The 23565-nt window shown below is 41.7% G+C and overlaps 1 protein-coding gene across 2 annotated transcripts in view; it reads left to right on the top strand.

The window, feature by feature from the left end:
• CPNE4 (copine 4) overlaps positions 1–23565 on the top strand; it is a 660573-nt gene that overhangs the window by 570275 nt on the left and 66733 nt on the right. Inside the window, exons 11-13 of one of the 2 annotated variants that reach the window (XM_077491511.1) lie at positions 5265–5398; positions 21459–21513; positions 21905–21937. In XM_077491511.1, the coding sequence (XP_077347637.1) occupies positions 5265–5398; positions 21459–21513; positions 21905–21937 (222 nt within the window). The remainder of the gene's footprint in view (positions 1–5264; positions 5399–21458; positions 21514–21904; positions 21938–23565) is intronic. The other variant, XM_077491512.1, reaches the window with a different exon arrangement.

Here is a 23565-nt window from a genome sequence, read left to right as displayed (position 1 = left end):
GGGCACTCAGCCCATATATGAAGCATATTACCCTCTTGGCTCCCACACCACCAACACAAATTAGATGAGGAGGGGTATTGACAATGTAAAGTATCTGCACACCTGTGCCATGTCAACATTTTAAAGTTTTTCTCTTGTGCTGCACTGGCTAAAGAGAGCTTGTGAAAAAGAGTACAAATGCTTTCTCCAAATATTTCTCACTAATTTGAGTTTTTAGTTCCTTCTCCCACTTGAGAGTATAAGCTGGAATATTTGGATGAGAAAGAATAAACAGGATAGAATAAATTCAGGAAATTACAGTATTTATTGGCGTATAACACTCACTTTTTCACCATGAAAATCGGGTGCAAATAGCGTGTGCGTGTTATACGCCAATACAAAAATTTTAGTTTTTGCCTGAAACTTCCCTCTTAAAATGAATGTGCGTGTTATACACCAGTGCGTGTTATACGCCGATAAATACGGTACTTGCCTTGGGCTGAATCATTGAGTAGTAAATCTTCAAATGAAGTAGGATGAGAAATAAGTTTCTGTTTGTCAGCAATTGAGGCAAGAAATGAATTTGCCTGTTGTTGCAGAAACCAATTTTCTGTTCCATATGAAACCATGGAATTTGGGAAAAGAGCTGTCGACAAGAATTAGGCCAAACAACGATGTATCAATTTAATCCACAGTTCTAGGGTGTGACCATGTACTCCTATGGAAAAAGAAGGATTATCAAATAGAGGTGTCATAGGGCCAATATGAGCAGAAATATGAAGACGCTCTATCGGGTGTCCTATAAGCCCAGTGTCTGTTTAGTGAGCACTGGGAGGGTACAAATATCCTTCCTCTTAGGGGGTGGAATCCAGGAGAGAGCTTGTAGATCCAACGACGATAAGAATTGTTTGAGCCAAACCCACAGTTTCCCTTGGCGAAGGTGAAACAAGTCTAGAATCCTTTATAGAATGGATGCTTGATAATGCAAAGCTGCATCAGGGGCATTTATGCCTCCTTTATTCTTGGGCAAAGAAAGCACCTTATGATTCAATCGGGGACATTTCGATTCCCATATGAAAACTGTAAAGGCCCTCTTCAATTTACAGAAAAAGGAGGCTGGGATATATGTAATTGAACCGTTTGGAAAACATATAAAAGATCTCAGAATAACATCCATTTTCAATGTATTGATTCTCCGAACCACAAAAGAGCTTTCCTATCATAATTTTGAAGATCATAAATGGTTTTACATAAAATAACTTCATGGTTAAGAAGAGGGGTCATGAACCTGGCTACCCTCAGAAGTCCATATTTGAGATATATATGTCAGATTTGTTCTTGGATTTATTAACCGTGCAAAGGGTCTACCATGCTTATTCCCTAATTCATAATTTGGTAATCTTGATACTTTTACATATCATAGTGATCATAGCCAGAAACAGCTTATACAGCCATATTTATAAGTAGATTTGGAATGTTGGCTCATACAATATAGTTGTGTTTTTGCCTGTTATACTTTGAACTGATATGCCAATTTTTTGAATGGTCAGTATGACTAAATTGTTAATTATCTTTGTGATTTTATGACATTGGTATTGTAATTTCTGTACAATTCGACACATTTTCATATCTAATTAGTTACCAGTAACAACATTAAAAACTAGTTATCCAGTACAAATTGGTGTGTTTATAAAAAAATATTATGTGTCAGAATTCTATGGATATTTTCCTCTGCAGGAGAACAAGTGGAAAACCTCTGAGAGCATGGTAGCTTAGTTGGAATGGTGGCACAGTAGTAGTCACCTATAAATCAGGAAACTAACATAAAATGTGTCCCCAAGATCTCAAAAAAGAAGAGAAAAAAAACCCACAACTGTTGTATGTCATAAGGGAACTTTCGGTATACATATACATAGAAAAAAGGGTAGTAAAAACCAGACTCAAGTGTAACCTCAATGTATCAAAATCCATAATGTATCCCTAGATAACTGAGAGACCCATCTAATCGCTTGACACATATAAAAAGTATTAGAATAAAAGTAATTCTGTATTAAAAAAATTAGAACATACAAAAACCTACTGTCTAATTGGTAAAACTATAATTGATCAGGATCATACAGTATATATGGGATTTTTTGTGTTGATATGGGCACCTCCGCCCTGGGAATTTTCCAGTGATTTCTGATATATTTGCCATAATTTACTCTGGTTCTACACTGTCCATATGTGGGTTGCATCTACAATACATTAAATGATAAGAATTCACCATATAGCCATATGAAATGGTCTATATGTGGATGCTAATATGGAGGAGAGGTCTTTTTCATATGATATAATCATATAGTTCACATGGACTATGCCCCCTACTGGGGTATATATACCTGTTAGCCCCTGTACACACGGTCAGAGATTTCGACAACCAAATCCCCTCGGATTTTGTCCGTCGGATCTTGTCCGAAACTGTTGCATACACACGGTCGGACTAAGTTGTCGAAAAATCCGATCATTCAGAAGGTGATGACGTAATTTCGTTACGATGGGACTACGTTCAGGCTAGTAGCCAATAGCTTTGATGTAGGAATTTGATCTGAGCATGTGTGGCACTTGGTCCAATCAAAATTCTCTACACATGATCGGAGTATGTCCGATCGAACCAGTTGGTCGGGAAATATTTCCAACATGTTGGAAGATTGGGTCCGACGGATATTCAGACGGAATCAGTCAGATGCATACCACACACAGTCGGATTATCCGACAACACTGTACAAGGGCTTAGGATTTCGTGTGTGTAAAAATGTTTTGTCTCTTTTTGGGGAGTGATGCTTAATCACTTATATTTACTTTGCGGTTTGCAAGTGGTTTACCGGGGGGTTATGGCTGAAGCTATCGGCAGGGACTGATGCAGACGGCTGGTCACAGATCGTCTTTGATTGTGTCTATGGCCTTGGAGAGTCCAGGGTAGAAGTAAACATTTTTATTTATTTATTTTTTAAGGAAAAAGATCAGACATTTTTTATTTTTATTTTTTTAAGAAAAAAGATCAAACTTTTTTTTTTTTGGGCTTTTGCTTTTAAAAGTAAAGGAGAGATTTTGGGTCTTTTTGGCTCCAGATCTATCCAAAAAGAGGACCTATCATCCTTATTTCTATCACAAGGGATATTTACATTTTTTTGTAATAAGAAAAAAAGTAATCAAAAAAATTAAAGGGACAGTTAAAATAAACAAAAAAGCTCCCCTTCCCTCCATGCTCGCACGCAAAAATGAACACATACGTAGGTCATGCACGCATATGTAAATGGCGAGAGCAATAATTCTAGCACTAGATGTCCTCTGTAACACTAAACAGGTAACCTGTAAAAAATGTTAAAGCGTCACCTATGGAGATTTTTAAGAACCGTAGTTTGTCGCACTAGCGTGCGCAATTTTTTTAAAGTTTTTTTTTACTTCATTAAAGTGTTTTTTTTGTTCCCAAAAAATTGTGTTTGAAAAACCTTTGCACAAATATTGTGTAACATAAAAGATTGCAATATGTATATGCTTTATTCAGGGATGTTGGTGCCGCTATTTAGTATGTCACTAGCCCACACTATCATTTATTCATTTTTTTCCATAAATATTGCAACAATTGCCATTTTATTCCCTGTTATGGTTGGGTTTTTTAATAATTGACCAATTATAGTTTTAACAATTAGACTGTAGGTTTTTGTATGTTCTAAGTCAAAACATTTTCTTGATCAGATTCGAATAGAGTTGGAAGGATTCAATATTCAATTGCTGTCTGTACCTCTATTCTCCCTCTCCACTCTTCCTGTAGAAATCTTCAGCTGGGTTCAATACAGCATTAAGATAAGAGTAACCCTTAGGCCCCATGCACATGAGACGCTGGTGCAAACTCTGCTGAACGCACGGTTTAAAAAACTGAAACCGGCGTTTATAAACGCCCGTTTGCCTGCGTTTGCATGCCGTGTTTAGCTGCGTTTAGCAGCGTTTTACCACGTTTGCGTCTAGAAGCGTTTATAAGATAACCTCATGAGACCCCCCCAAGCTCAAAAAATAGTATTATTTAACTATTTTGGCCATTTTGTGAGACCAGAGTGAGTAGGAACAGCTGTGAGAGCAGCAGTGTACTTGTATTTAGCATGTCACTTGCCACGTCACCTGCCACAAGTTGTTGATTGTCCACTTGCCACGTCACTTGCCACAAGTTGTGGATTGTTCACTTGCCACGTCACTTGCCATGTCACCTGCCACAAGTTGTGGATTGTCCATGTGTCACGTCACTTGCCAAAAGTTGTGGATTGTCCACCTGCCATGTCACTTGCTACGTCACTTGCTACGTCACTTGCTACGTCACTTGCCATGTCACCTGCCACAAGCTGTGGATTGTCCACTTTCCACGTCACTTGCCACTAGTTGCTTGTTCAAATCTAACAACATATGGGTCAAATTCCAATTATACTTCGGATAACAGCAATGCTAGTGGTGTATTGGATTGGATCAAGGGCTCCTTAGGGTATATAAATGGTCTATGAATCATTGCAAGCAATTACAATATTTTTTAATGGGTTTTCATCATTTGCCATAAATTTTGAGATATTTAATGTCAAAAAAATAGGGCACCTTTAAAAACGCTTATAAACAAAAATGCGACTAGATGCGGTACCAGCGTTTTGCCACATTTGGCATCTGAAACGTGGAAAACGTTTGTGTCTGAACCCATTTTTTTGCTTCTGGAAAAATGAGGTTAAACGCAACTGCCTAAAAACGCCAAAAAACGAGACTGTGTACATGGTCACATAGGATAACATTGAATGAGTAGTGTCTCTATTAAAAAAAAAAAAACGCTTTATCGCTCTTTGTTTCTGTTAGGTCCAAATCACTGCAACAGATACCCAGACAGCAATAAGTTAACAGAGGTGCAGTTTTAAACACTGCTTCAAAGTTTAATTTTACTTAGCAGCAGCTGCCACCCCTTCTGTGCTACAAAGTAAGTCCCAATTGTTTTGACAGCAGGCATTTGACAGCACTAGCGGCAGCTGTGGAAAGAGGAACAGGGCATATACCACACAGCCATGGTATTTGATTAAAGTGTTTTAGGACATACACCATATATCTTAAGTCTTCATGTAGTTAACTTATTTTCAAATAAACTGGTCCCCAGAATACGTGTGTATGTTTACAATAACAAAACATATAATGTGACAGGTACTGATATGGTTTAGAACTGCAGAGCATGTGCATGCCATATAATTAAAGGATAATAATACCTTTCCACTTAATTCTAGGTAGCAATTGACTTCACAGCATCTAATGGAGACCCACGGAACAGCTGCTCTCTGCACTACATCCATCCTTACCAGCCCAATGAGTATCTAAAAGCACTTGTGGCTGTTGGGGAAATTTGCCAAGATTATGACAGGTAACATACTGTTTATGGCATCTCAGTTCTCAGGGGATGCTATTATATGTCTTTCTGTAATTGTTTACCAGGTTCTGATGACTGGCTTGTCGATTACCTTGTAATTATTTTCAAGAGTCTTGAGGCAACAAGATGTTTATCCACATTGGTACTTGTACAGTTAGTCCCCGTAGATTTAACTGAGCTGTTTACATAAAACGTAAAACAGCCTGCATACTTATTCCTCTAACTCCAGTACATTTACTATCCATTGATGTTGCGTAACTTATAGTTGATAACAGTCTCGGCATGCAGGGGGTGAAGATCTCTCCTGAGAGTAGCAGTTTTACTGTTTTTACATAATATTAACTACTATTCACTATTTTTAAGAGGACTGTTAAAATATAATATATGGGCAAAACATTTACAGGATTCAGTAAAAACATGGAATTTATTTGTGAATTCTTCCCATGATTACTTACTAAATTAAACTATTGGTGCGTCTGATAATTAAATGTACTTATTATACTTGTGGTTAGTTGCAGTTGCTGTATCTACTGAAATCAACCTTCAGTGAAAACTGTATGCTACAATGATCAGTAAGGCTAGTGTTATAGGCAGCTAAAGTTATATTCTAACATATGCGTGCCAATTTTTTCCTGTAAATTCAGGTTGGTAATATGATGTAGAATCAAAGGATTATTTTTTAGGTAAAGGAATGGAGAACTTTAGATTTACCATTGGGACTTCCCTAGAAGTATAGAGGGCTAGTGAGTTTTGCTGTATCATTAATACTTAGAACATTACACAGGTCCATAAATGTCAGAGAATTTCCAAATTGCCAGTAAGGGTCGTACTTGCCATCGCTACTGTCCTTAAACGGTTATTTCAGGTTTACATTAAAAATCTAAGGGTGTACTAACAGCAGACACCCTCAACCCTTCAATGTTCCCTGCTGCTGCCATCTCTACTGCTGCTAGTTCCAGATTCTCAGGCATCCTCTTTGGCTATTGTATGTGCACAGGAGTTATATCATGTCCAGAACCTGGCCCATTCCCAGTATTTTACTGATGCTGGTAATTAGATGAGAGCCATGTGTATGTCTCTTCTTCCTAGATTTACTCAAGAAAAAGACTATAACTCAAAATTACAATGTGACAACTGACAAATCTATTGTTTTAATTATTCCATTCATAAAATATACAGTAAATACATGTATAATCATTCACAACTCAATAGTCAGTTACATCATACTTATACTAATACAGATTCAAAAGTGATATGTGTATAAAAACCCCTTATTCAATGCATTTTGCGGTCTATTGCTGCTTCCCCAGGACTGGGTCATTGATAATGTGTGCATACAAAATCTGTTGGTTTATCTGTAATACGTACATGCAGTGAGACATATTATGTCCAAATATCATACAAAAAGTAAATACCGGTACATAGCAAAAACCTACAGTACTTTCAGTACCTTCGGTAACAAATGATTGGTTTATAAAACAAGTAAGTGGTATCTGCAACTCAAGTCTGTTTAATATAGGATCCATTTATGTCTATACGGGACAGACTTTAGTCACAGATACCTTTTTCTTGTTTTGAGAATTTCACTTCTCTCACTTACTTTTTTTCATGCCTTCTGCTAATGTGATGGTCTTAATGATCAACAAAGAGATATAGGAGTTATGATGAGCAAGAATAATCCTGACTTTCATATGAAATGCTAAGAAGCATTGGAATAGGGAGATTGTAAAACCGCATATCATATGACTTTTAATGGAAAACTTTGCATTTACATGTAACCTTAGCTGCATACCTGTATGTATCAGTATCTAGTGATCATTTTGAGATACAATTTTAAAATATCCAGTACCTTTTTGACCAACAAATAGCTTCCTTCAAATAGCACCAAAAACCTATGGGCTTATTGTTTTGGTTGAAGGAAAGGACCTCCAAGGTAATATTCTATGAAATATTGCCTGTGCCATGTACAATACAGTAGAGGCAGGGGGAACATAGAGAACTGAATGCATGGCTAAAAGCCTGGTGTAAAAGGGAAGGATTTGGGCTTCTAGAGCAATTGGCTGACTTTTCATAGGGGTACAACCCATATTCTAAAGATGGTTTGCACCTAATTAGGAAGGGGGTCTACTGTGCTTGGTGAGAGGTTTATAGGAAAGATGGGTAGTTAAACTAGTTTATAGGGTGGAGGGAGAATTAGAATATAATGAGGCAGACAAGTCAGAAAGGGGTCAGACACTAAAGGAGGGTGGAATATAGGAAGATTGGAGGAGGGATTTGGCATGTGGTAAGAAGTTTCCCATGTTACAAACAACCATTGGCAATTACAGTTAGTAAAGTAAATTACAGTAATAAAGATATGCAAAACAGAAGTGCAAAATGTGAGAATTAATTAAAGTGTTTGTTCAATGGCAGAAGTTTGCCAAGCAAAATGTGAGATTTGTACGCTTTGGTGCATGAAGAGAAATATTAATTTATTGGTATTGCTAAATCCTGGCTTCATTCTTCACACGAATAGATTCCTACAATTCCTGGCTATGCTTTCTTTTGGAGAGACAGGGTGAAATGAAACATTGTCAGTGTCTGTCTCTAATGTGAGAAGTGATCTCAATGCGAGTGTGAAAGAGGGCTTTGTTGATGGTGAGGGTGCTGAAGCATTATGGGTTGTGCTGCATATGGGTGTGCATACTTCAACGTTAATTATTGGAGTTTGTTACAGGCCACCCAGTGCTAATGAGGAGGTGGAGACTCAGTTCCTTGCACAGATAGAAATGACTGTGAGGGCTGAGACTTTGATTTTAATTATCCTGAATTGAATAGAGTAATGGCACTGCTGGAACAGTAACAGGGTGGAAATTTAGAAATCTATTTCAAGATAATTGTATGGCATGGTTTATAGAAGCCTAAAACTAGAAAAGATGCTCTGCTGGACCTGTTAATCTCAAACATTGTAAAGATTACCTTACTAATGTCCATATAGGGTAGGAGTGACCATAACATGATTTCATTTAATAGGAAAAACAGGAAACTCCAAAAGATATTCTTCAAAGAGGATATACCGGATACAACAAGATTTTATTGATAACTATGCACACCACAGATTAATTGTATAAATACATGTATAAATATAAAGTACCCCCTCCAAAACAAATCCATTTAAATTAAGACAAGGTCTTAATGAGACACCGGTGTCTATCATGAGCACTCATCCACACCTTCCATTCAGTCCATACACACCAAATCTATTTGAAAAAATGTAAACCATGCATGGTACTGAAAAAAAATATATAAATCAGTATCAAAAATTAATTAGTCTTTATCAATTAACTCCAAAAAACGAAAGTAAGGAGATGTTGCTGCAAGTGTCCTACTAATTTGCATTTAGGATTGAGGTAACTATACCCAGAGAATTTCTAATCCAAGTATATGAAAGAACCCCTGGTAAGATTCCGTGGCTAGTCTTCAGTAACAGATTTGACCAAGTATCAGTGAAGCAATAAACAAGGAAACAAATGGCTATAGCTCTGAATGAACAGTCCTTTCATTTGTTATTACAAATACAACTCACCATTTGACATCTTGTTTCATACTTAGATTTTTTTGCTTCCTTAAAGATTTCCGTTCCTTGTACAGACAGCCACACCACATGTAGATTACAGCATAGATACCGACTTGGAATGAATGTCCAAATGGGTCAGGGTTCTATAATCTCGAAGCTTGGATAGTTGCCAGCAAATTTAATCACATTGTGTCATTGTATAAAGATGCCAGTCTTGCAATATTCTCCAGTTAGAGCATGCTCTGAGGAAGCTTGGTTACAAGCGAAACATGTAAGCATAACGAGACATCACTACATTTGTGTGATGTGAGAACCGGCATTTTCACTCTTTTAGCGCTATAGTTCCTTCATTCCGTGACTCCACTAATGTTTATCATCTGCACTGACTGGAGAATATTGCAAGGCTGGTGTCTTCATACAATGTTACAATGTAATTAAATTTGCTGGCAACTATCCAAGCTTTGAGATTATAGAACCCTGACCCATTTGGACATTCATTCAAAGTCGGTATCTATGCTGTAATCTACATGTGGTGTGGCTGTCTGTACAAGGAACGGAAATTGTTAAGGAAGCAAAAGAAACAAAGTATGAAACAAAACATCAAACGGTGAGTTGTATTTGTAATAACAAATGAAAGGACTGTTCACTAGGAGAAGCTGTTTGTTTCCTTGTTTATTGCTTCACCGATACTTGGTCAAATCTGTTACTGAAGACTAGCCTCCACGAAACCTTACCAGGGGTTCTCTCATATACTAGGATTAGAAATTCTCTGGGTATAGTTACCTCAATCCTAAATGGAAATTAATAGGACACTTGCAGCAACATCTCCTTACTTTCCTTTTTTTTGGAGTTAACCACTTACAGACCGGACCATTTTGCTGGTCAAAGACCAGACCACTTTTTGCGATTCGGCAGTGTTTCGCTTTAACTGACAATTGCGCGGTCGTGCGACGTGGCTCCCAAACAAAATTGACGTCCATTTTTTCCCACAAATAGAGCTTTCTTTTGGTGGTATTTGATCACCCCTGTGGTTTTTATTTTTTGCGCTATAAACAAAAATAGAGCGACAATTTTGAAAAAAACGCATTATTTTTTATTTTTTGTTATAATAAATATCCCCCAAAAATATATTTAAATTTTTTTTTTCCCTCAGTTTAGGCCGATACGTATTGTTTACATATTTTTGGTATGCGATTAATAAGATTTATAAGCGATTATTGATTGGTTTGCGCAAAAGTTATAGCGTTTACAAAATAGGGATAGTTTTATGACATTTTTATTAATAATTTTTTATTATTTTTTTTTTTACTAGCAATGGCAGCGATCAGCGATTTTTATTGTGACTGCGACATTATGGCGGACACATCGGACATGTTTGACACATTTTTGGGACCAATGTCAGTTATACAGCAATCACTGCTATATAAATGCAGTGATTCCTGTGTAAATGACACCGGCAGTGAAGGGGTTAACCAGTGAGTGGCAATGTAGGGGTTAAGTGTTCCTAGGGGTGTGTTACTAACTGTGGGGGGTTTGGCTTTCATTTAGTGAACACTGATCTCTGCTCCAATCACATGGAGCAGAGATCAGCGTCACTAGTTGCTAGGCAGAATGGAGAAATGCTGTTTACAACGGCATTTCTCCATTCGGCCGTCCCGTGAGACGATCGCGGGTATCCCCGCAGCGATCGAGTCTGTGGGACCCGCGACTGGACTCACGGGGTCCCGACCGGCATGCGAGCGTGCCGCCGCAGGCGCGCTCGCGATGGCAGGGCGGCATTGAAGATTGGACGTACCTGTACGCCAATATGCCTGCCCGTGCCATTCTGCCGATGTACATCGGCGTGCGCTGGTTGGGAACCGGTTAATTGACAAATCAATTGAATTTTTTTATAACGACTAATTCATTTTTGATACTTTCTTAATTTCAATGGGTTTGTTTTTGAGGGGGTACTTTATATTTATACATGTATTTATACAATTAATCTGTGGCGTGAATAGTTATCAGTAAAATCTTGTTGTATCCGGTATATCCTCTTTGAAGAATATCTTTTGGAGCTTTTTCCTGTTGTTCCTAATATATGCTTTCGTTCAGTGAATTACAACCCTGGGGGGGGGGGGGGGGGGGTGTTTATTGGTTTGACACTGATAGCCCCCAGCTGACGGTGTGAACAGATCGCTTGACTGGGTGGTTGAGTGGTCTAATCCCTTATAACCCTATCGATCTGGACAAGACTGGATGAGTCCGGGTGTCATCGCCTTTTTCTTTTTTATTATGATTTCATGTAATGTTAGCTGAAAACAACAAGCACATACTGGAAAGATAAAAACACTACATTTTCCAAGGTGGGGGGCTGCTCTCCAAGATTTAGACATGACGGGGATTTTGTTATTGAGGAACATAGAATAGAAATGGGATTGATTCAAAACAACAAAATATATAGGTAATAAGTTAAAGGCTAAAAATAAGCCTTATGTGGCTCATGTCCAAAGCTATAAATAAGAAAAGAGCATTCAAAAATATAGTAATAAAATAACACTATCATCTTTTAAAAGGTTACAAATAATAAAATAGAATGTGTAGAGGAGAAATCAAAAGCGAAAAATTCAAAACGAATGACAGGTTGCAAAAGAGAGTAGAAAAATAAATTAACAGTAAAAAATGTTGGGTCTGAGCATGTAGGCCCTTTACAAGATAATTATGAGTTGGTTACTGGGGACAAAGATAAGGCAAATTTATTAAAAACTTCTTCTCCTTCTCTGTGTTTACAAAGGAAAATAGGGGAGCTCAAGACCAGAATGGGAATAGTATTGGCAACTTAACAAAATTGATATGGTCCAGAAATATTTAGTCAAAATAGAAGTGAACAAAGCACCTGGATCAAGTGGCTTGATCCAAACAAACCAAACTGCTTGAACCAAACTGCTCATACCTACTCTTTAGTCACTGCAAGCAATTTTTTCTATTTGCATTGCAGCCAAATATCTACCATTGGGGACTTCCCTAGAAGTCTAAAGGGCTAGTAAGTTTTTATCATTAATACTTAGACAGAAGATTACACAGGTCCATAAATGTCAGAGAATTCCCAAATTGACAGTAAAGCCGCGTACACACGTAGCGGTATGTCCGACGTACTTAGTCTGGCGGACTTCCCGCCAGACTGTCCGTCGGACTTTCCGAACGGGCTACTTGCCCACACACGGCACTTTTTGAGCGGACTAATACGGCGTACTAAATCCGCCGTACTATCCGCCCTACTTTTGAAATGAACGGACTCGCCCACACACGCGGAGGAAAGTCAGCTCATTTCGAGCGCGTCTCCAGGTAGGCGGGGCCCACGAAGGAGACTTCGCTGGCCCCGCCGCCTGGTATGGACTTAAAGGGAAACCCCAACGCCGAAAAAAATCGGCGTGGGGGTCCCCACCAAGTCCACAACAGACCCTTGTCCGAGCACGCTACCCGGCCGGCCAGGAAAGGGGGGCGAGCGAGCGCCCCCCCTCCTGAGCCGTACCAGGCCACGTGCCCTCAACATGGGGGGTGCCTTGGGGAAGGGGGGCCGCGCGGCCCCCCACCCCAAAGCACCTTGTCCCCATGTTGATGAGGACAAGGGCCTCTTCCCGACAACCCTGGCCGTTGGTTGTCGGGGTCTGCGGGCGGGGGGCTTATCGGAATCCGGGAGCCCCCTTTAATAAGGGGGCCCCCGGATACTGGCCCCCCACCCTATGTGAATGAGTATGGGGTACAATGTACCCCTACCCAATCACCTGTAAAATACAGTACAAAAAAACACAACACACAAGATAAAATAATTTATTGCACAGCTCCGGGGGTCTTCCGTCTTCGGGGGTCTTCTCGCCGGACACCTCCGCTATCTTCTTGTAGCTCTTTTACTAGCGGAGGAGCCCGGCATTCTTCTTCGTCGCCGCGGCCTCTTCTTCCGACTTCGGGGGTCTTGTCCCACTCTTCGGTTCTTCTGCCGCGTCTTCTTATAGCACTTTTACAGGCGGTGGCCCGGTCATCTGTCGCCGCCGCCGCCTTCCGTTCTTCTTCTTCTTCTTCTTCTCCAGGAGATGTTGACTCGACGATCTCTCCGGCCGCAATGCCAGGGATGCGCTGCGCTGCCACTTATATAGGGACAAGGGGCGGTGTCACATGGGTTTATGTCACATGGGTTGGTGTCACATGGTGACCCCGCCCCCTTACGATGTCACAGTCCCGGAGGATGCTGGGACTGTCGCCATGTGACATCAACCTACAAGGCACCCCCCATGTTGAGGGCACGCGGCCTGGTACGGCTCAGGAGGGGGGGCGCTCGCTCGCCCCCCTTTCTGGCCGGCCGGGTAGCGTGCTCGGACAAGGGTCTGTTGTGGACTTGGGGGGGGGGACCCCCACGCCGATTTTTTTCGGCGTTGGGGTTCCCTTTTAAGTCCATACCAGGCGGCGGGGCCAGCGAAGTCTCCTTCGCGGGCCCCGCCTACCTGGAGACGCGCTCGAAATGAGCGGACTTTTCTCCGGGCGGGAAAAGTCCGCTCATTTCAAAAGTACGGCGGACTGGCATACACACGGCCAGATTGTCCGCCGAAATGCGAGTCCGGCGGGAAGATTGGAGTGCAACACGGCATTCTAAGTCCGTCGTACTTTCGGGTCAAAAAAGTATGCCGGAGGCTACACACGGGGGGATTGTTTGGCGGACTTGAGTTTGCCGGACTTTTCCACCCGCTTGTTTGATCGTGTGTACGCGGCATAAGGGTCGTACTTGCCGTCGCTACTGTCCTTAAACGGTTATTTCAGGTTTACATAAAAAAAGTAAAGGTTTACTAACAGCAGACACCCTCAACCCTTCAATGTTCCCTGCTGCTGCCATCTCCACTTCTGCTAGTTCCAGATTCTCAGGCATCCTCTTTGGCTATTGTTTGTGCACAGGAGTTATATCATCTCCAGAACCTGGCCCATTCCCAGTATTTTACTGATGCCGGTAATTAGATGGGACCTCTTTCACACCAAGGGCGTTTTGCAGGCACTATAGCGGTAAAAATAGTGCCTGCAATCCGCCCTCAAACAGCTGCACCATTGTCTCCAGTGTGAAAGCCCGGGGCTTTCACACCGGAGCGGTGCGCTGGCAGGACGTCAGGATGTCTTTGAAGCGGTGAAGGAGCGGTGTGTTTACCACTCCTCCACCGCTGCTTCCCATTGAAAATAATAGGGCAGCGCAGTTATATCACTGCCAAAACGCTGTTATTACGGCACATTGCGGGCAGTTTTAACCATTTCTCAGCAGCTAGCAGGGGTTAAAAGCGCCCCGCTAGAGGCCGAAATGCGCCGCAAATCTGACAGTAAAACGCCGCTAAAAATAGTAGTGTTTTACAGCTGACGATATGGGCGGCGCAGTGTGAAATGGGTCTTAGAGTCACATGTGTGTCTCTTCTTCCTAAAATCAGGTGTAGACATACCCCTATCATCAAGAACATGATGATAGGAGTATGAAGCAGAGTGATCAAGAGATGAGCTCATCAGTATGTTGCTTCTCCATCATTGTTCAATCACTAGCTGAGGGCAGGGACAAAACCTAGATTTATTGCTATACTGCAGCAAAGAAAAGTCAGGTCTCTAGTCTGGCTATGGTTTCTGGCAGATGTAATCCCATGATGGAATAGACAGAAATATAAATCCTTTGCAGAGAAAATAGATTTTATTAATCTATTTAATCTGTATATTTAGCTTTTTGCCTGGAGTTCAGCTTTAAATGTCCTACTGTTTGTTTGTTCAATGAGTGGACGAGACAAAAAGATGGTGAAAATACATGAATGTTTGCTTCACTGTCTCTACTTCTATAATTGCATATGTACTGTATGTGCTATTGTTATGCTTTCTGTTTGTAACTTTTTTTCTCGTAAGGAAGAAAAATGTCCGGCTGTGTTACAGGTCATAAACCAGAATTTCAAACAGAGAACATCTTTCATTTCATTTTACATATCACAATTCTCTCCTATAAACCTTGGCTATCTGCCAGAGGATCATATTAAACAGCAAGGACATGTATTGATTAAGCAGAAATGCTTCCTTTGGCTTCCAGGAGCAGCAAGGTCATCCTAGATATTCTCAGTTTCAGTCATATTTTGTTCAAACACTGTCACAAATAACAAATCCTTCATCCTGAGTTCCAAGCATCTGTCAGTGACCAAAATAAAAGGAACTGGATCCCCACAGGACATCCATACGCAGAGCAAAAGCTGTGAGAAGCATACATTAAATTAGCTGAAGTAGCAATAATAGATATTATAATGGCTTCACAAGAGCACATAGCAAAGACGACTGACAGCATTTTGACCATAGGGAAAATCATTCTGTGTTGTTCAGGTAGAAAACACCAAAAGACATTACACCTGTTTAGCTACTCATGGCTGAATATTAGATTTGACATCCTATGAAAGACCTTGATTTTATTAGGTACCTTTGTGTGCAGAATATTAATTAGAACTGCCTGATAAAACCATCCTTTCTCAACCTTTTAAACATGGAGGAGCACTTATGCCGCATACACACGACCGGACTTTCCATCAGAAAATGTCCGACGGAATCATTCCATCGGATATTGCGATTGTGTGTGGGCTTCATCAAACTTTTTTCTTCAAAAATTCAGACGGACCTAGAAATAGAACATGTTTCAAATCTGTCTGACGGAATCAATTTCTATCGGGAAAACTGTTCGTCTGTATGCTAGTCCGGCGGACCAAATACGATGCGAGGGCAGCTATTGGCTACTGGCTATTGAACTTCCTTTTCTAGTCCCGTCATACATCATCACGTTCAAAACAAATGGACTTTGGTCAGTTCGTGTGTGGGCAAGTCCATTCAGTCGGAAGTCCGTCGTAACTCCATCAAGAGTCCGTCGGAACTCTGTCTGGAAGATCGTCGGACCTTTTCTGCCAGAAAGTCTGGTCGTGTATACGTGCCAATAAAATGACCTTTCAATCTCTGGGAACCCCTGTTAATAATTTCCATTTCTAAAGCTCAGGGTACATTAGTGTCATAGTCACAGGGATGAATGCTCCTTAAATTTTTTGGTCACTGGGAAGAATCCCCCTTAAAGGGTTAGTGGAAACTGCTCTAACAGGCAGAAGTGGATCATTCAAACCCCTATAAACCTATAAATAAAAAGATAGGGTTCAATGTAATCCTGGCTGAGAAATGCTGCCTATATTAAAAATGTAACTAAAAAAAAACTAAAAATATTGGCAGGATGACCATAAAACTAATGAAGGCAGTTTTATTGTATTATTTTAATTACTACAGTGCCTTGAAAAAGTATGCACACCCCTTGAAATTTTCCACATTTTGTCATGTTACATCCAAAAACGTAAATTTATTTTTATTGGGATTTTTTGTGATAGACCAAACACAAAGTAGCACATAATTGTGAAGTGGAAGGAAAATGATAAATGGTTTTCAAATTTTTTTTACAAATAAATCTGTGAAAAGTGTGGCGTGCATTTATAATCAGCTCCCCGGGTCAAAACTTTGGATAACCACCTTTCGCTGCAATTACAGCTGCAAGTGTTTTTGGGTATATCTCTACCACCTAGAAAGTTACATTTTTGCCCATTCTTCTTTGCAAAATAGCTAAAGCACTGTCAGATTGGATGGAGAGCATCTGTGAACAGCAATTTTCAAGTCTTGCCACAGATTCTCAATTGGATTTAGGTCTGGACTTTGACTGGGCCATTCTAACGCATGAATATGCTTTGATCCAGAGGTGTAACTAGAACCTTCAGGGTCCCGGTGCAAGAAACCATGAAGGGCCCCCCGACCCCCCAGACAGGGCTCTTTCTCATTGGCCTGGGACCCTTCCCTTCCCCCAAAGCCTGGTGGTGGAACATCAGGGCTCAGTCACAAGTGTGACCTTTGCAACCCTGGAAGTTTCACCACTTGTGTCAGTCATTTTTTATTACTATTATTATTTATTTAATTTACCTCGGTACAGATCACTGACTCTGTCCATTCAGACAAAGAAGGGGCCGTTAAATTACATATTTATCAGCACTTTCCCTGCTCTCCATCCCAACAAATCCTCCGGAAATGCTGAAGGAGCGGAGGGGGGCACGGAGAGAGGACAGGGGCAGCAGAAAGAAGCTGGATAGGAGGAACGGAGGGGGAGGCATATAGAGGAATCAATCTCTCCATTTTTCTACATGGAAAATGGAGGGGATCAGTTCCTCTATATGCCGCTCCTCCTATCCAAGTGTACATTGGAGCATGGGCCCCCTAGAGCATGGAGCCAGGTCACAACTGTGGCCCATATAGTTACGCCCCTGGTGGCAGTGCTGTGTGGGAGATGGGACAGTGGCAGTTCTGCTGGGGGGGGGGAAACGGATCAGTAGCAGTGCTGTTGATAATGTGATCAGTGGTAATTCTGGGGAAGAGGGATTGATCAAGGGCAGTGCTGGGAGGGAGGCGGTGGACTAATCACTGGCAGATGCTGGGGGGTTGGGATCACTGACAGATGCTGGGGTGGGATCACTGGCAGATGCTGTGGGGGTGGAATCAGTGGCAGATGGGGGGGCGGGTTGGATCAGTGGCAGATGCTGAGGGATATGGGATCAGTGGCAGTGCTGGGGGGATTGAATCAGTAGCAGTGTTGGGGGGGGAATGGGATCAGTGGCAGTGCTGGGGGGGTGGGATCAGTAGCAATGTTGGTTTGGGGGAAGGGATCAGTGTGACAGTGGTGGTAGGATGGGAGCAGTGCCAGTGTTGTTTGGGGTAATGGGGGAACTGGCAGTGCTGGAGGGTGATGGGATCAGTAGCAGCATTGGTGGGGGTTGGAATCTATGGTACTCACTCGCTCTCCCATTGTCAGCGTAAGACTCTATGATCCATGTTGCGTGTATGCTCCGGCTCCCTCCACATGTCTCCAGGTCACTATCCTAAGATGTGACCTCCTCCAGCCCCTTCCCCTTCACTCTACTTGGTCAGCTGACAAAAGTATCCCATTTCTTCCTCCCGGTGGCTATGGGGGCTTGCAGCTGCAAACTCAGTGGCTCATGGTGAGCAATCCACTGTGCAGTTACTGTGGCAAGGATAATACTGTACACAGTGCAGCTGCGAACTCAGTGGACAGAGAGGCTGGGTGATCAGTCCGCTGTGCAGTGATAGTACACTCTCCCATTATTGCCTCTGGGTAACTAGCAGAAAAAGCTTCTGGCAGCGGGCCCCCCCATAGTGGTAGAATACCAGGGCCCAGTTACAAGTGCGACTGGTGTGACCCTGGTAGCTCTGCTACTGCTTTGATCTAAACCACTCCATTGTAGCTCTGGCTGTAGGTTTAGGGTTGTTGTACTGCCTGAAGGTGACCCTCCACCCCAGTCTCAAGTTTTTTGCAGACTCTAATGCTGCGTACACACGAGCGAAATGTCCGACAGAAAAAGTCAGAAGGAAGCTTTTCATCATATATTCCCATCGTGTATATGCCTCATTGGACTTTTTAAAAAAAAAAAATCTTATGGACCTAGAAATAGAACATGTTCTAAATATTTCCGACTGAACCAATTCCTATCGGGAAAACTACTCGTCTGTATCTGTTCCGATGGACCAAAAATGACGCATGCTCTGAAGCAAGTACGAGACGGAAGCTATTGGCTACTGGCTATTGAACTTCCTTTTTCTAGTCCCGTTGTACGTGCTGTGTGTCACCACGTTCTTGAAAATCGGACTTTGGTGTGATCGTGTGTATGCAAGACAGTTTCAACGGAATTCCATCGGAACTCCATCAGAAAAACCTTCAGCGTTTATTCCGACAGGGGAAAGTGGTCGTGTATACGGGGTATAACAGGTTTTCTTCTAAGATTGCCCTCCATTTGGCTTCATCCATCTTCCCATCAACTCTGGCATCTGACCAGCACCCTCTTCCACATGTTTGCTGTGTCCCCCACATGGCGTCTCACAAACTGCAAATGGGACTTCTTATGGCATTCTTTCAACAATGGCTTTCTTCTTGCCACTCTTCCTTAAAGAGGAAGTAAACCCTGATGAGTTTACTTCCTCTTTTTTTCCCTGCAAAGGTAAAGCATAATGGACTACTATGCATCGCATAGTAGCCCATTATGTGTCACTTACCTGACACAGGAGCCAGCGAAGTCGCCGCTGTCCCCTGTAGTCCGCCACATCCATCTTGCTTGTGGCGTCTCGCAGCTCCGCCGAATGACAGCGGCGAAGCCGCGATGACGTCACTCCCGCGCATGCGCATGGGAGTGGCGTCTCGCAGCTCCGCCGCTGTCATTCGGCAACGCCGCGATGACGTCACTCCCGCGCATGCGCACGGGAGTCGACAAATGCGGCAGCTCCATTCTTGGAACTGCCGCGTTTAGTGCGCCTGCGCGCCGCTGTCTACAGCGCATGCGCCGTAGACAGCGGTGCCCGTTTTCGGGCAAATATCTCCTAAACCATATAGGTTTAGGAGATATTTCTTGGACCTACAGGTAAGCCTTAATCTAGGCTTACCTGTAGGTCAAAGTGGTTTGTAATGGTTTACTTCCTCTTTAACCACTTCCCACCCGGCCAATGCACATATACGGCCGGGTGGGAGCCGTCTACTCCTGATAGGACGTTCAGGAACGTCCATCAGGAGGAGCAGGATCGCGCGCGCGCGCGTGCCCGCGCAGCGGCGCGATCCCGATGCGCCCGTGTCACCGGGACACGGCGCATCTCAGATCGGCAGGAGGGCTCTGTGATTGGCCCTCCTGATCACATGACGGTCGTGTCCAATCACGGCCGTCATGTGATGTGAACAAACAGCCGGTTGCTAGGCAATCGGCTCCTCCTCTCCTCACACAGAAGTCATCGCTGAGGAGAGGAGAGCAGATTGCTGCAGTCGGCTGATGATCAGTGAGTATGAGCTGTTTTTTACAGCTTTTTACTCACTGATCTTCAGTCTAGTGTAAACACACAACACACCACACAGTGTAAACACAGTCCCCACATATGTCCCCATAACACACATGTCCCCAAAACATACATGTCCCCAAAAAATAAAAACACATGTCCCTAATAATAAAAACATGTCCCCCACATATGTCCCACTAAAATCACTTGCCCCAATGATTATGTGCACACATATGTACGTGATCACCTGCACACATATGTACATGATCATTTGCGTACATATGTCCGTGATCAAACAAACCAATTATTATACACTTAACAGAATTTTTTTTACCAAAAACATGTAGCAGAATACATTTTGGCTTAAATTTATGACAAAATTTGATTTTATTGGATTTCTTTTAAAATAGAAAAAAGAAAATATTTTTTTTTTTCCAAATTTCCGCTTTTTTGCGCTTATATCGCAAAAAATAAAAAACGGAGTCGTGAATAAATACCACCAAAATAAAGCTCTATTTGTGCGAACAAAATGATAAAAATGTAATTTGGCTACAGTGTAGCACGACCGCGCAATTGTCACTGAAAGCGCGAGAGCGATGAAAGCTGAAAATTGGGCTGGGAAGGAAGGGGGCGAAAGTGCCCTGTATTGTAGTGGTTAAAGGCCAGATTTGTGTAGTTCACAAATTCTCCCACCTGAGCTTTGGATCTCTGCAGCTCCTCCAGAGTTACCAAGGCTGCTTCTGTAATTAATGCTCTCCTTGTCTGGCTTGTTATTTTAGTGCATGTCCATGTCTTGGTAGGTTTGCAGTTATGCCATACTCTTTCCCTTTTCGGATGATGGATTGAACAGTGCTCTGTGAGATGTTCAAAGCTTTGAATATTTTTTTTATAACCTAGCCCTGCTTTAAACTTCCCCACAACTTTATCCCTGACATTTCTGGTGTGTTCCTTGGCCTTCATTATGCTGTTTGTTCACTAAGGTTCTCTAACAGACCTCCGAGGGCTTCACAAAACAGCTGTATTTATACTGAGATTAAATTGCACACAGGTGGACTATATTTACTAATTAAGTGACTTCTGAAGGTGGTTGGTTCCACTAGATTTTAGTTAGGGGTATCAGAGTAAAGGGGGCTGAATACAAATGCACGCCCCACTTTTCAGATATTTATTTGCAAAAAATGTTGAAAAACATTTATCATGTTCTTTTCACTTTACAATTATTTGCCACTTTGTGTTAGTCTATCACATAAAATGCCTATAAAATACATTTACGTGAATATTTTTTTCAAGGCACTGTATATTACTATAGTGTTTAGAGTTCTCAATCTAATTCTCTAGTAACCATAGCAGTGCTGTCTTCCATCCCTCTTCAGGTAGGACTGTTAGCATGGTTCTTTTAAAATGTCATTAAGTCATCAGGCAATACTCAAAATATAGTCATAAATTGTGTGATTGTTCAACATAAAATGGTTGACAGTTATAGCCTGAACCATAACACATACAATCAAATGTACCATGACTGCCAGCTTTTTTTTGTTACTTTTTTTTGTTAAAGCTCATCTAAATTTTAACCTTTAACATTTTAACCTAATAATTTATTTTTACATTTTCCCTGTTTCCTAGTGACAAAATGTTCCCTGCTTTTGGTTTTGGTGCCAGAATACCTCCAGATTACAAGGTAAAACATTAATATTTTCATGGTTGAACTGTATTTACTGTATGCTGGATTTAAAATAATAATTCTGAAAACTAATCTAAACATATATATATATATATATATATATATATATATATATATATATATATATATATATATATATATATACATATATATTATAATTCATTATAAATTAATGTTTTGCATATCTTGGTTTTATCCTGTAAGTCAGGCATGTCCAAAGTCTGGCCCGCGGGCCCGCGATTGGCCGGTTTTGAACGGCCCGCCTGGTGTGCTGCGGGATCAGGGCTGTCAGATGAGCCGATCCCCTGCACTGTGTGAAGCTCCGTCGGCTTCAAAAGTGAAAGTAAAATGCAGGGAACTGTGATGTGCTCTCTGCTTCCCCCTACAGTGCAGTACCCGGCTGAATGAGGAAGCTGGAAAGGTACTGTACTACAAGCTAGATTTGTTTTAAAAAGGCTTTATTTATGTGTCTGTATGTGTGTGTGTGTGCATGTGTATCTGTATGTATGTATGTGTGTGCATGTGTATCTGTATGTATGTATGTATGTGTGTGTGTGCATGTGTGTCTGTATGTGTGTGCATGTGTGTCTGTGTGTATGTATGTATGTGTGTGCATGTCTGTCTGTATGTATGTATGTGTGTGCATGTGTGTCTGTATGTGTGTGTGTGCATGTCTGTCTGTATGTGTGTGTGTGCATGTCTGTCTGTATGTGGGTGTGTGCATGTGTGTCTGGATGTATGTGTGTGCATGTGTGGCTGTATGTATGTGTGTGCATGTGTGTCTGTATGTATGTATGTGTGTGCATGTGTGTCTGTATGTATGTATGTATGTATGTGTGTGCATGTCTGTCTGTATGTATGTGTGCATGTGTGTCTGTATGTATGTATGTGTGTGTATGTGTGTCTGTATGTATGTATGTGTGTCTGTATGTATGTTTGTCTGTGCATGTGTGTGTATGTATGTATGTGTGTGCATGTCTGTCTGTATGTATGTGTGTGTGTGTGTGCATGTGTGTCTATATGTGTCTGTGTGCATGTGTGTCTGTATGTATGTGTGTGCATAACTGTCTGTATGTATGTGTGTGCATGTGTGTCTGTATGTGTGTGTGTGTGTGTGTGTGCATGTGTGTCTGTATGTGCATGTGTGATTGCATGTGTGTGTGTCCATGTATGTCTGTATGTATGTATGTGTGTGTGCATGTGTGTCTGTATGTATGTGCGTGTGTGTCTGTCTGTATGTGTGTGCATGTATGTGTGTCTGTATTTGTGTGCAACATGCGTGTCTGTCTGTATGTATGTATGTGTGTGCATGTATGTGTATGTGTGTGTGTGTGTGTGTGTGTGTGTGTGTATGTCTGTGTGTGTGTGTGTGTGTGCATGTATGTCTGTATGTATGTGCGTGTATGTCTGTATGTATGTATGTGCCTGTATGTATGTATGTACGTGTATGCATGTGTCTGTATGTATATGTATGCATGTGTCTGTATGTATGTGTGTGCATGTGTCTGTATCTATGTGTGTGCATATGTCTGTATGTGTATGCATGTGTCTGTATGTATGTGTATGCTTGTGTCTGTATGTGTGTGTGTGCATGTGTCTGTATGTATGTAAGTATATGCATGTGTCTGTATGTATGTATGTGTCTGTATGTGTATGCATGTGTCTGTATGTGTGCATGTCTGTGTGTATGTGTATGCATGTGTCTGTATGTGTGTGCATGTGTGTATGTGTCTGTGTGTTACTTTTAATCTAGACCCCCCCCCCCCCATTCTTGTACCATCAGAACTGCTTTTGTGGGGCTTGTGTGTGTGATAGCAGCCAGGACTGCTGCTACTCTGAAAAGCAATCCATACACAGATCACTTTTCAGAGGAATTTGAAAGGTGGTAAAGAGGCATTATGTTGCCTCCTCACCACCTGTTTTAAGCCCGTAAATGTTGCATCACTATACCGCAACTGTGCAGTCCACATAGTTGCGGGGTAGTTGCAGTGCAGGCCCTGGGCATACCTCCAGCTGCAGCCACAGCATGTGTACACCTCCAGCTGCTCC

The sequence above is a fragment of the Lithobates pipiens genome, unplaced genomic scaffold (genome assembly GCF_037356315.1).
Source record: "Lithobates pipiens isolate NorthernLeopardFrog02 unplaced genomic scaffold, aLitPip1_a1.2 Scaffold_19, whole genome shotgun sequence".
NCBI lineage: Eukaryota > Metazoa > Chordata > Amphibia > Anura > Ranidae > Lithobates > Lithobates pipiens.
Note: the sequence above shows the minus strand (reverse complement) of the source record. Positions and strands in the feature narration are given on the sequence as shown.